The sequence below is a fragment of the Salmo salar genome, chromosome ssa16 (assembly GCF_905237065.1).
Source record: "Salmo salar chromosome ssa16, Ssal_v3.1, whole genome shotgun sequence".
Taxonomy (NCBI): domain Eukaryota; kingdom Metazoa; phylum Chordata; class Actinopteri; order Salmoniformes; family Salmonidae; genus Salmo; species Salmo salar.
In genome coordinates this window covers 30,594,500-30,608,935 of record NC_059457.1, presented here as the reverse complement: position 1 = coordinate 30,608,935, position 14,436 = coordinate 30,594,500, and the positions used below count along the sequence as shown (strand labels likewise).

Below are 14,436 nucleotides of genomic sequence, written 5' to 3'. Positions count from 1 at the left end.
AGAACAGGAACAACTGCTGTGAGAGAAGGAAAAATAACTAAAAGAGAGAATGAGAAGATATACAGTACTAATCAAAAGTTTGGACACACCTAATCATTCAAGGGTTTTAATTTATTTGTACTATTTTCTACATTGCAGAAGAATAGTGAAGACATCAAAACTATGAAATAACACGGAATCATGTAGTAACATAAAAGGGTTAAACAAATCAAAATATTTGTAATACTTGAGATTCTTCAAAGTAGCCAACCATGGCCTTGATGACAGCTTTGCACACTCTTGGCATTCTCTCAACCAGCTTCACCTGGAATGCTTTTCCAACAGTGTGTTGGGTCATTGTCCTGTTGAAAAACAAATTATAGTCCCACTAAGCGCGAACCAGATGGGATGTCGTATTGCTGTAGAATTCTGTGGTAGCCATGCTGGTTAAGTGTGCCTTGAATTCTAAATAAATCACAGACAGTGTCACCAGCAAAGCACCCCCACACCATCACACATCTTCCTCCATGCTTCACGGTGGGAACTACACATGCGGAGATCACCAGTTCACCTACTATGCGTCTCACAAAGACACGGTGGGTGGAACCAAAAATCAAAACATTTGGACTCATCAGACCAAAGGACAGATTTCCACCGGTCTAATGTCCATTGCTCGTGTTTCTTGGCCCAAGCAAGTCTCTTCTTCTTATTGGTGTCCTTTAGTAGTGGTTTCTTGGCAGCAATTCGACCATGAAGGCCTGATTCATGCAGTACTCTCCGAACAGTTGATGTTGAGATGTGTCTGCTACTTGAACTCTGTGAAGCATTTATTTGGGCTGCAACTTATCCTCTGCAGCAGAGGTGATTAGAGCCAGTTTCATCATAGCGCTTGATGGTTTTTGCGACTGCACTTGAAGAAACTTTCAAAGTTCTTTAAATTTCCCGCATTGACTGACTTTCAAGTCTTAAAGAAATGATGGACTGTCATTTCTCTTTGCTTATTTGAGCTGTTCTTGCCATAATATGGACTTGGTCTTTTACCAAATAGGGCTATCTTCTGTATACCACCCCTTCCTTGTCACAACACAACTGATTGGCTCAAACGCATTAAGAAGGAAAGAAATTCCACAAATTAACAAGGCACACCTGTTGATTGAAATGCATTCCAGGTGAATAACTCATGAAGCTGGTTGAAAGAATTTTATATCTCAAATATAAAATATATTTTGATTTATTTAACACTTGTTTGGTTACTACATGATTCCATATGTGCTATTTCATAGTTTTGATGTCTTCACTATTATTCTATAATGTAGAAAATAGTAAAAATAAAGGAAAACCCTTGAATGAGTATGTGTGTCAGATGTTTCTACAACTTGATTGGAGTCCACCTGTGGTCAATTCAATTGATTGGACATGATTTGGAAAGGCACACACCTGTCTATATAAGGTCCCACAGTTGACAGTGCATGTCAGAGCAAAAACCAAGCCATGATGTCAAAGGAATTGTCCGCAGAGATCCGAAGTTTAGAACCACCAAGAATCTTTCTAGAGGTGGCCGTCCGGCCAAACTGAGCAATCGGGGGAGAAGGGCCTTGGTCAGGGAGGTGACCAAGAACCGATGGATACTCTGACAGAGCTCTATAGTTCCTCTGTGGAGATGGGAGAACCTTCCAGAAGGATAACCATCTCTGCAGCACTCCACAAATCAGGCCTGTATGGTAGAGTGGCCAGACGGAAACCACTCCTCAGTAAAAGGCGCATGACAGCCAAAAGGCAGCTAAAGACTCAGATCATGAGATACCAGATTTTCTGGTCTGATGTAACCAAGATTGGTGTTTGGCAGCATCATGCTGTGGGGATGTTTTTCAGCATCAGGGACTGGGAGACTAGGCAGAATTGAGACGAAGATTAATGGAGCAAAGTACAGAGAGATCCTTGATGAAAACCTGCTCCAGAGCGCTCAGGACCTCAAAATTGATTGGGGCAAAGGTTCACCTTCCAACAGGACAACGACCCAACAGGACAAAGCCAAGACAATGCAGGAGTGGCTTCGGGACAAGTCTCTGAATGTCCTTGAGGGGCCCAGCCAGAGCCTGAACTTGAACCCGATCAAACATCTCTGGAAAGACCTGAAAATAGTTGTGCAGCAATGCTCCCCATCCAACCTGACAGAGATTGAGAGGATCTGCAGAGAAGAATGGGAGAAAATTCCCTAAATATAGGTGTGCCAAGCTTGTAGTGTCATACCCAAGAAGACTCAATGCTGTAATCGCTGTCAAAGGTGCTTCCACAAAGTACTGAGTAAAGGGTCTGAATACTTATGCATATGTGATATTTCCGTTTTTTATTTTTAAGAAATTAGCTAGAATTTCTAAAAACCTGTTTTTGCTTTGTCATTATCGGTTATTGTGTGTAGATTGATGAATAAATAAAAAAAAGTATATCAATTTTAGAATAAGGCTGTAACGTAACAAAATGTGGAAAAAGTCAGGGGGCCTGAATACTTTCCGAAGTCACCGTAAATATTTAAAGAGTAAACTCAGCTTGTGTACGTATATAGTTTACAACAGCCATTCATTCCATCAACTCTTTAAGGACTAACCTGCAGTACTTATATATAGCTTGGCAAGCCCTGTCCTGGTCCTTGATGCCACCCTAGGCAGACAAAACAAATGCCGCCTTCCTCCCATGCAAAACTAGAATAGTGTAGCCAACACTATCGGCTCGCAATATAATTTTTGGAATGCCCATCCACGTGGTCGGCCTACCGTTTGTAAAACAGGCAGTTGCATTGGGTTTATTAGTCCTGATTCCTGTGACTAATCATTTTGGCTATTTAGGCTCTGCATCAGCTACCCAACTTTATCAGGAGTTATCCTGAACCTACAGTGCCTTCAGCAAGTATTCACACACCTTAACAGGCATCCTTCTTAACTCACTTGCCAGAGAGGAAGGAAACCGCTTAGGGATTTCACCATGAGGCCATTGGTGACTAAAACAATTACAGAGTTTAATGGCTGTGATAGGAGAAAACTGAGGACGGATCAACAACATTGTAGTTACTCCACAATACTAACCTAAATTACAGAGTGAAAAGAAGGAAGCCTGTACAGAATACAAATATTCCAAAACATGCATCCTGTTTGCAGTAAGGCACTAAACTACAAAAACTGTGGCAAAGAAATGTACTTTGTCCTGAATACAAAGTGTTATGTTTGGGGCAAATCCAACACAACACATCACTGAGTACCGCTCTTCATATATTCAAGCATGGTGGTAGGTGGTAGCTGCATCATGTTATGGGTATGCTTGTTTATGGGTATGCTTATTTTCGGCAAGAACTAGGACGTTTTTCTAGGATAAAAATAAACGGAATAGAGCTAAGTACTGGCAAAATCCTAGAGGAAAACCCAAGGCCAAATTTACACTTAGTGTAGAAAACGTTAGGTGCACCTTAATATTAAGTTGCACCCCCTTTTGCCCTCGGAACAGCCTCAATTCGTCGGAACATGGACTCTACAAGGTGTCAAGCGTTCCACAGGGATCCTGGCCCATGTTGAGTCCAATGCTTCCCAAGGTTGTGTCAAGTTGTTTGGATGTCTTTTGGGTTGTGGACCATTTTTGATACACACTGGAAACTGTTTAGTGTAAAAAAAAAAAACAGCAGCGTTGCAGTTCTTGACACACTCAAACCGGTGAGTCTGGCACATACCTCATTCAAAGGCACTTAAATCTTTTTCCTTTCCCATTCACCCTATTTTTTGGCACACATACACAATCCATGTCTCAATGCTTAAAAATCCTTAATTTACACTGATTGAAGTGGATTTAACAAGTGACATCAATAATGGATCATAGCATTCACCTGGATTCACCTGGACAGTCTATGTCATGGAAAGAGCAGGTGTTCTTAATGTTTTGTACGTTCACTGGAGTTGCTTACCAAGACGACATTGAAAGTTCCTGAGTGGGCTAGTTACAACTAACTTGACACAGCTTGAAGAATTAAAAAAATAATGTGCAAATATTGAACAATCCAGTTGTGCAAAGCTCTTAGAGGCTTACCCAGAAATACTCACAGCTATAATTGCTGCCAAAGGCCATTCTAACATGTATTGACTCAGAGGTGTGAATAGATATGTAAAAGAGATATTTCTGTATTTCATTTTCAATCAATTTGACAAAATGTCAAAAACATGTTTTCACTTTCTCATTATGGGGTGAGACAAAACGAATGTAATCAATATTGAATTCAGGCTGAAACACAACAAAGTGGGTATGAATACACAATAAGGGGTATGAATACTTTCTTAAGGCACTGTATTTGCAAAGAGAATCCATGTGTTTACACAGCGGGAAATGCAGAAGTATTTTCTTTTTCGCTATTATGCAGCTTGTCATAAATTATGAATACAAACTTAAAATCACTGATTATCATGACAATTTAGCCCAGAGGGTGAAACTCCTGGACAACAGTTGTGAGTAGCTTCATTTGTCATTCCATATTCTCCATTTTACTTGGACCTGTCCTGTTTTAGGATATATTGTTTGATATAGGATATATTGTTTGATACAGCATATATTGCTGATATGTCATTTCCACATTGAAGCACAAGTTTGTATTTCATTGAGTGCCAGGTTAGGCTATTTGATCTGAGAAACGTGCATGATGTAACATGTGTCTCATGACAGGCTACAGAAAACGCCACATACCCATTCTACCATAGGCTATAGGATACGTGATTTATGTTCGATCATTTTTTGATGAAACAATGATGGAACGCTGCAGCGGTGTGTCTCTCCAACAGCACCCTGGAGAGACGCGCCGGGCATGGACATGCTAAATATTTTGCGCCCCTGCCTTTAACAAAGAGGGCACTGCTTGTCACGGGGTGGTATCAACACTCCCCTAAATAGCCCATATGCCACTGGGTGAGAGAGATTGTCATTGTTTTTTGGGAAGAATTATGTAAGGTGTTGTCTTGGTCAGTTTAGCTTGGAATTTGCTGCCCTCGTCAATCTGCCACACTAGGCGGTTGCCTAACCCTGCCTAATGGGCGGACCGGCCCTGTAGCTTGGTTCCATTAATTACAAGGAGGGCAGTGGTGAAAGCTGATACATAAAACAGCAGTTATTCATTATAATGAGGAGAGGTAACTAGCTGTTGGCTTTGCGTCGCTGGATGCCCTGGAGCTCAGAGCTACAGAGTAGAATCATTAGGTTGAACCCAGACACAATGCTAATTAGAAGCCAGGCACAAACAGAATATGGAAGTGAAGCTCTGAAACGACAGGCTATAAATAGCCCCTATCTGAGCTGCTGCCACACTAACACATTAGCTTACCACACACATCTACTGTAACTCCCAGTCCTCTCTGCAGCACATGGGCTATACATTAGATGACTGGTGGAAAGAGTAGCTTTCAGCCCCCTATTGCTAGGAAATGTCTATAAGAATGAAAATCCTCAGCATAAGTAGACTCAGCTCCAAAGCAATGTTTTCTGGTGTTGGATGAGATGAGTCCCCATCTTGCAATGTAAACCACATTGAAAACTCATGCAAATTAATAGTAGTACAGACAGGACAAACAGGCAAGACAGACATGCCTACACACATCTAATAGCATAGCGTACTGGGTTGACACTCACCTTCTTGGTGAAGTCCATGGCTCTGAGGATGGACAGGTTGAGAGTCTCCAGGGAGGCCAGTACACCCTCATAGTCACCCATGTGTTTGACAAAGTAGTCTGGAAGGAAAGGTGAAAGGACAGAGGTAAGAGGTGTACACACTAGAGCCCGACCGATATATCGGTTTACCGATATTATCAGCTGACATTGGCCTTTTACTGCTATATCAGTATCAGATGGTAATTCCACAATAACCGGTATTCAACAAATAGGATGAAAAAAATGGAATCTCAATCTTATCTGAACACTTGCTGCAGTTCTCATGATGTGTCATTATTATCACAATGTTTGAAATCAACATTTGAAGCATAGTTATTGGACAATTGCTGTTTTGGATGAGAATTTATGAGAATTCAGTGTGGAAAAATTACACTTTTTAATTTCCCCGATCTAAAATAGTATATCAGCAGATTTATCGGTAAGTTGTGTCCCCCCAAAAATCGGAATCATGTTGGACCCCAAAAAACATATAGGTCGGGCTCTAGTACACACAAATACACATGCATACAGGCGCACACACACTTAGGGGACTACCGACTAGCTACGTGATTAATCAATTCTTCATTTGAATACTACAAAATCAGATATTCTACTGGGAAGTTTGGGATTATTGTGAAGCCAGAAAACTATACATGGCCTATACAATACATCCAATACATCCAAAGACACACACAAACACAAGTAAAGCTCACAAATACACACACAGATTAATCTGTTAATACTTACCACAGAGTTCCTTAGTGTCAACATTACTAACACACCACAGGTTAGTTAGGAGCAGCATAGGGAGAGAGAGAGAGAGGGAAGAGGCAGTGGGAGAATGCGGTAAGAAACAGGCAAGGCTGGCATGCAACACAACATGATCTATAACCATGTATATCTATATTGCTCCATCAGGGGGGAGCAGCAGGTCCACAATAATTTGACAAAACCCTAACCTAAATCAGAAGCGTATCTGTTCTCATGAATTCAGCTTCAGGTTACTAAATCTTTATTCATTTTGTATCTTATTATTCTTTGGCATAGAAGATGCTGCTATAAATCACTGATAAAAAATCTCTACAAAGGCGCAGTGTAGGAACCAGATTGATGAGGAGCAGGAATAAGGAGAACAGTTCATCTTTGCTTGCTGTGGTCTGGGCAGTCGATAAATCAGATTGGCATTAAATATTGTTAGGTTCTTATTTTTCCAGAGTAAATAACTCACGGACACTAGAGAAGCTTAACCAAGTTTAATTATTCCCAAAGGGTTGACACAGCTGTATTCAGACATCACATTTCACACAAGCACTGATATTTAACCCTTTCTCCTAGGCTGAGTCTCCTCCTCCACAACTGAACAGCCAATGCATCTCTGTTGCTAGACAGAACCTTAGTTATATCGGTTCTTTCTCATTTCATCTTTCTGACCTCTACCCCAAAGTGCTCACTCATCCCCAACTCAAGGCTGTCATGGTTATTGATACCAGACTGTGTCTCTTCTCCTCCCAGAGGATCCCTGATGGCTAACAGTAACATATCCTGACATAATGTAAACGTTATACATTACCCTCTCTCCCTCAGTGACATTGTTCGTTTCTAAGATCTCCACCCGTCTCTCCTACACATTCCAAAACCATCTGACTCCTACAGATAACATTCACTTCTGATGTAAAAACCAGTCTCTATCATCTATCATCCCTCAGAAACCATACTTCTGATCTATCATCTCTCTAGTATAGCAATGTTCAAACTTTACCCAGAATCCAACAATATCAAATGCTTACATTGTAATTTAACGTTTTAAACAATCTCCCAACAGTAACTGGTTATACTTCTGAGTAACGAAGGGAAAGAAAACCTTCGGGTAAATTCTAAATATATATGACATAAAAAGCATTTATTCATGATTAAAGAGAAATTGAGCGGAACAATCTTTTTTTCAATCAATATTCTAAAGAGAGAACGCATTTAGTGTCTGAAAATAACAAGGCTGATGACATGGACAGTCAGGAGTACTGTAAAATGCCAGCCGGAAGGACAGTGAAAGAAGGTGAAAGAGAAAAAGGAAGAGAGGGTGGAGATAAGAGGATGAGACCACAGGTAACACCGGAACTGGAGGACGGTCCTTACTCTGCAATTCTTTCATCATCCTCTCTCTCTTCCCTGGTGTTTCATCTTTCTCTTCATCATTCTCTTTTTCAATTTTGAATTAAGAGGTGTCATCAACAAAGGCCTGTCAGCTAAAGGTCACACCAAATCATATCAAAAGATCTTGAAAAGGTGGATATGACATTTATGAGTGCAGATCAATTGTATACTTTGCAAGCAAACACATACACACACACCATCTCAGACCAGTGACATTTCCCCCTAAATGTAACACACTTTATTAGAACAGTCCTGATCACAACTAGAAAGCAGATTATGATCTACATATTGAAGATAATATAGATAGATAACACATACTATTTGAGATAGATCATGTAAAAACATAGTGCATACTGTCTGAGATACTCTAGGGATCTTCAAAGGGTTCTCCTATGGGGTCAGCCAAAGAACCCTTTTAGGTTCTAGATAGCACCTTTTTTTCTAAGAGTGACCCTCATCCACCCCATTCCACCCTACTACTGTCATCCCTGTCCTATTCCTTTTTCCCTCTCACCTCCTCTCCTCTCTGTTCCCTCCCCTCCTCCCTTCTGCTCCTTGCTAAGGCATTGTTCACGGCTGGCTGTACTGGTTCATCATTTAATGAGAGGGAAGCGCTAGACCTGGCAAACAGGGACTTGAGCTCAGCAGCTGCACTCGTCTCCTCCCTTTTACATAATTCAATCTGAAATGTGATTAAAGACAATGCACACAGTGGAGCAGCATACCCTCCTGAGGCAGCCTGACACTGAGCGGGGGAGAAATGTGGCAAAATCCACACAGGCTGGGCTGGCCTACTAAACAGTACTGCATATATAATATATACACAGCCCTGTCGGATAGGTCCATTTGCTCACATATGCAGACACAAACACACACGCACATGCACACATGCACATCCTCATCAGCCCTTATGTTAGTGAATAGGCTCCTAGCATGAAAAGAGGGACATAAAGGTCCTGGCATGTCTCAGCTATGGACAAAAGTAGACCGAAACTAGAGGATGACTTGTGATCGTTTCATATATCTCAATGCTATCTCCTCCCTTCGCTCCAGACCCAAATGGTCAGGTCAATACCTCTGCTTCAGCAGTGTGATGATGCTCTCACCTTGTGTTGTCTGAGTCAATGGAGTGAAACAGATTCTCCAGCTCCTCCTCATTCAGCGTTCCGTCAGAGAAGAATGCCTGGAACTCGTCCAGAGACAGCTTTCCATCATCTGCAGGAGGAGAGGAGGAGAAGAGGAAAGGTGGAGACATCCATCAGGTTAACAGCGGATATAAACCATGCAGCTACACACCATGATCACCGTCATTACCACTGGGCTCATTGTGATAATATGTATACACACAGTGATCAATGAACATGGTCTTTATCATGATATCATTATCGTCATTATCACCGGAATCATTACCAACAATGTCATAATAGCCATAATCATCATCGCCATAATAACGATAATCATCATCATCGTCATCTTCCTCCTCCGCATCGTGATCTATCACAATCACCCTGCAGTCTTCCATCAATGCTGAACCATTATAGATTATGGTAAAGAATTTACACAATGCTCTGGGCATTTGCAAGCTGTAAGATCAACAAAGTGAAAATCATTTGAGAGGCCACCACTTGCAGAGCTTTTGTTACAGACCGGTCAGCTCTCTGCGGATCAGTAATTATTGATTCCAGAATGATGTACAGTACTGCTACAAGGGCTGGCTCCTGATCCATCAGGCTCCCACTGAGCCACTCTGGACCCAGTGAGAGGCCCTACACCCAAGATCAGAACTAGAACCAGACTAAGACCCCAGAACCAGGCCAGGTCCTAGCCCTCAAACTTAGCCCTCGGGCCCAGCCCCAGGAACCAGACTCCAGGCCCAGCCCCATCCAGGAGGACTCCAGTCAGCATTATTAGGACTACAGGAGTCTGTGGAGCCATGCTGTGGCCTGGTGCACCACGTGAATGAGAAACCACTGTGTTTGCCCTTGAAGCTGTTCAACTGGACTTTTGGCTATTGGAGCCATTGTAGGCTCTAAACTCCAGTGTATGAAAATGACTACCGTGCAAGCCAAAATAAAGAGAGTGGTTTTCGTTATTGCCACCTAACAGAACTATTGGGACATTTGAAGGGAAAAGCTTTTCAATGTGGTCCTTTGAATTAAAACTGGCCCTCATTCTTGGCTGCAGCAGCACGTTCCCCTCTCTCTTTCTCCCTCCATCTCTCTCTCATCATCTGTCTATTTCTGCCCTCCTCTCTATCCTATTGATATCCCTCCCCTGTTCTTTCTCTTCTCTCTACCTTCATCGTTGCTCTTTCTGTCCCCCTCTCTCTCCTCTCTCCACGGTCACTGTCATTTATTTTTTATTTGCGCCTGAGAGACAGGCATAGGCACTTAAGAGCTGAGTGAACTGCTGGAACAGAGGGTGAGGATGGATACAGAGGAGAAACATCTTTCTACTAAACACAGGCTCATCTCCACCTCTCTTCTGTGTCCCCCTGTCTTACCCTGTTTCCATATGAGGCAGTAGAGTCTCAGAACAGCACAACTGCACCAGCAGTTAATTAAACACTGACCCACTTTTACCGCAGTACTCCCACTAAGGAATACCATGCGCATGAATAAGCACGCCAGCCCAGCCCTATCTTCTCCAAATTAGAGTGTGCTGGAGGATATGGCCTGGAGGATATGGCCACTACTGCAGCTCAGTGGGTACAGTGGGATATGGGCTGGACATCAGGTTCTGATGTGGGCAGATCTCTGGTTCCAGTGTTATCTCTGTTCACCAAAGGGAAAGGGAAGAACATTCTCTGTGTTCCGGGCTGATAGGTGGACTATAACTCATACAGTATGCAAGCATCAGGATCTGATAAAGACACAGTATAAACCCCAAGCTGCCTGAAAAGCTCTGCTCAGATGGTCACGTTTTTCCGATAGAGCCCAGATTAGATTCAAAGCAATGAAAAGACCTCATAGCCAGTGGTGTTATTTTGTAATAAAATGTGATGTGCGTGTGGGGAGGAAGTGAGGGGAGGAAGTGAGGACAGACAGGGGTACATCAGACAGATGGGAATGGTTCAGCTAATGTGTCTGAGTGGGCAGACGGCAATACAGATGACACTATGCAGACCTCGGTGCTACAGATAAAAGGGATGCAATTAGCACTTTTACTTCCAGCAGGGCTCTCACATCCTGCACTCTTCTAAGAATAAGAACAGACATAGACTCTGTATTTCATTTCTATCCTTTATCATAATTTGTTGGGGTGCTGGGCTTCCAGGTTGTCGTGGCAACCAGACTCCGTGTGCATCTCTCCCCTTTTCCTCTATTCTCCATCTTCCTCATTTCTAATGACCCAATCCAGGAAAAGGGTGTAGAGACCCATTTCCAGTGACCCATCTTTTCTCTCTTTACAATTCCTTTTTTTGTCCTAGACTAATAAAGGACCTTTTTACAGCTTGTATCTCCTGCCTGAGATGGTCTGTGTGATCCATCAATTCAGAACAGGAGAATAACCCCCTGCCAAGCAAGATTACCACACACAGGAATATCCCTGATGGACTGACAGGACATTAGATTACCACACACAGGAATATCCCTGATGGACTGACAGGACATTAGATTACCCCACACAGGAATATCTTCCCTGATGGACTGACAGGACATTAGATTACCACACACAGGAATATCTTCCCTGATGGACTGACAGGACATTAGATTACCCCACACAGGAATATCTTCCCTGATGGACTGACAGGACATTTCATTAGAGAAAAAGTTGTGGTTGGGAGTGTCTGAAAGTGAAGGTGTGTGTGTGTGTGTGTGTGTGTGTGTGTGTGTGTGTGTGTGTGTGTGTGTGTGTGTGTGTGTGTGTGTGTGTGTGTGTGTGTGTGTGTGTGTGTGTGTGTGTGTGTGTGTGTGTGTGTGTGTGTGTGACAGATTAATCAATGGTAGCTAAGATGGGGATGGGGAGAGGTCTGTCCATGATAAAGTGCTACTCTGCTTTCTTGACATCACAATCAACAAAACAAGTCCTACAGGTTTTATCACACCTGGACTACTGCCCAGTTATATGGTGAAGTGCCACAAAGCAGGACATCGGCAAATTACAGTTAGAACAGTGCAGCACAGCTGGCCCTTAAAATGTACACCGAAGGCTAATATCAATAACACTCATGCCAATCTCTCCTGGCTCAAAGAAGAGAAGAGATTGACTGCATCACTACTTGTCTTTGTGTGAGGTGTTGACATGTTGAAAGCAGCGAGCTGTCTGTTCAAACGACTATCACACAGCTCAGACACCCATAACTTACCCCACAAGAGCTGACACCAGGGGTCTCTTCACAGTCCAGAACAGACTCTGGGAAATGCACAGTACTACATAGAGCCACGACTACATGGAACTCTTCCACATTAAGTAACTTACATCTTAAAACAACGCGGACTCACACACACACTAACACATGGACTCTACACACCCACACATTGTAATATTGTACATTTGTAATAGAGTTATAATGTAACAATGTATTGTATAATGTATTGTTACGATGGAGGCCGTTGTTTCGTTGTGATAATTGTCTCATTCGTGTTTAGAGCCCAGAACGAGTAGCTGCTACAATGGGGATCTTAATAAATACATACAGAGAGAGTCTGAAAATGATAGCGTGTGTGCACGCACAACGAGGATCGGCCCCACACAGAGCCAGGGCCGGTCCCAGAGACCGGTTTTGGCTGATATATGAGGAACACAAGTGGCTCTCACAAGGCTGTCAGCTTTCCTTATTGCCGTCCATCAAATCAGCACAGCCAAACCTGCCCTGTCTGCCACGATAAAGAAACACAACAAACTCCTCACAGGACAGATGCTCACCAACAGATGTTACCACATAAAATAATTTAGCGTAGGTGTGAAGCATACATCAACATACTGTATCATTAGTGGTTTTATGAAGCGGTGATACTGCAGACTCCTACAGTACAGAGCTTGGTAGAGACAGAGATTGAGTTATCTATAGTATAAGTCCCATGTCTCCTCTGAGTGGCTACCATCTGTCATGATGGGAACAGGGGAGGGAGCGCAACCCTCATTACTGCATCCCATCCCTACCCTGCATCATTATGATCTGCAGCATCACTGACAGGATCAATTCATTAACAATAACCCAATATTATTCAGATGTAATCTACACTACTCCTGCTACATGGTCTCAGAGTGGCCTGGATGAGGCTGTGGTGAACGGATTAAACTGAACACCTCTGAACAGTAGCCCACAGCATAGGCAACCTGCCAATAGAAGCCGAGCACACACAGCACTCCCAACCAATCGGATCCTAATATACTTACTAAGAAGTCAAACCAATCTTATCGTAACATACAAAATCAGTCACCCCCAAAATCATAACAAAGGACACTGTGCTCAGACTACCAATGGGAAATTTAGCATGATCAAAGATAATAATCCAGTACATTAAGACTTTTTATGGAGATATGATGGGTGAAGAAGCGTTAATAAATGATCACCATTTCCTCTTATTCAGCGGTGAAGAGCTGATTGAAATGGCACTGACTTTCATGTAATCATCATCAATCAAGTAGATCAACAATAGTCCCTGCCCAGTACAAATTGTGCATGTGTGCACACACGCAGCGTACGTGTGTACGTGCATGCAAATATCCATAATGCTGTTTTAAGTACCGTAAATTCCGGACTATAAGCCGCAACTTTTTTCCCAGGCTTTGAACCTCGCGGCTTAAACAATGACGCGGCTAATATATGGATTTTTCCCGCTTTCAAATGTTTTTTCTCCAAAAAAACACATTCTGTGACGTGCTCGGTTTTTTGGCGGCATGAAGCTTTCATTAGACCAATGAAATTGCCGAACGGGTTAAGGTCAAACAACTTTTTTGTTTACTGTTTAGATTAAATCGAGCGCTCTCAAACTTTCCATCATTGTGATTACGGTAGTCATTTTGTCTCCCTCATCATGGCAAAGACACGGAGAAATGCATATGATGCAGCTTTCAAGTTGAAGGCGATTGATCTGGCTGTTGGAAAAGGAAATAGAGCTGCTGCACGGGAGCTTGGTCTTAATGAGTCGATGATAAGACGTTGGAAACAGCAGCGTGAGGAATTGACTCAGTGCAAAAAGACAACTAAAGCTTACTGCTAATTTCTTATTTTTTGTTACAAGCCGTGTTTTGTTAAAGCCTATTTATTTTTGTTACAAGCCGTGTTTTGTTAAAGCCTGTGTAAAGTTCATTTGTTTCAATGTACCGGTAGGCACCTGCGGCTTATAGACATGTTATGTTAGTTATGTATGTTAGTTAGTTATGTTCAAAATATATATATTTTTTAAATTCAGTGGGTGCGGCTTATATTCAGGTGCGCTTAATAGTCCGGAAATTACGGTAATTATGTTTTATAGTCAAAAATAGCAATGTGTCAAGTTGATTAAGATTCATGCAGCGATGGGAGAAGGGCTCTGATTGTTCCTAACACCATTCCATGGTCAGGGGAGATTTCATTTTCACGAATGATGTCTCATGGTCATTATGGTCAGTTATAATGTCTCATGGTCAATAATGTGGCTTTACAGTGCATTCGGAAAGTATTCAGACCCCTTCACTTTCTCCACA

General features: G+C 42.3%; 1 protein-coding gene across 2 annotated transcripts in view; it reads right to left on the bottom strand.

Moving 5' to 3' along the window:
• The window catches only part of necab2 (N-terminal EF-hand calcium binding protein 2), a 130,000-nt gene that overhangs the window by 77,191 nt on the left and 38,373 nt on the right, over nt 1-14,436 (bottom strand). For both annotated transcript variants that reach the window (XM_014149086.2, XM_014149085.2), the window contains exons 3-5: nt 8,907-9,015; nt 6,397-6,422; nt 5,632-5,729 (exon numbers count right to left, since the gene is read on the bottom strand). In XM_014149086.2, coding sequence (XP_014004561.1) covers nt 5,632-5,729; nt 6,397-6,422; nt 8,907-9,015 — 233 coding nt within the window. The remainder of the gene's footprint in view (nt 1-5,631; nt 5,730-6,396; nt 6,423-8,906; nt 9,016-14,436) is intronic.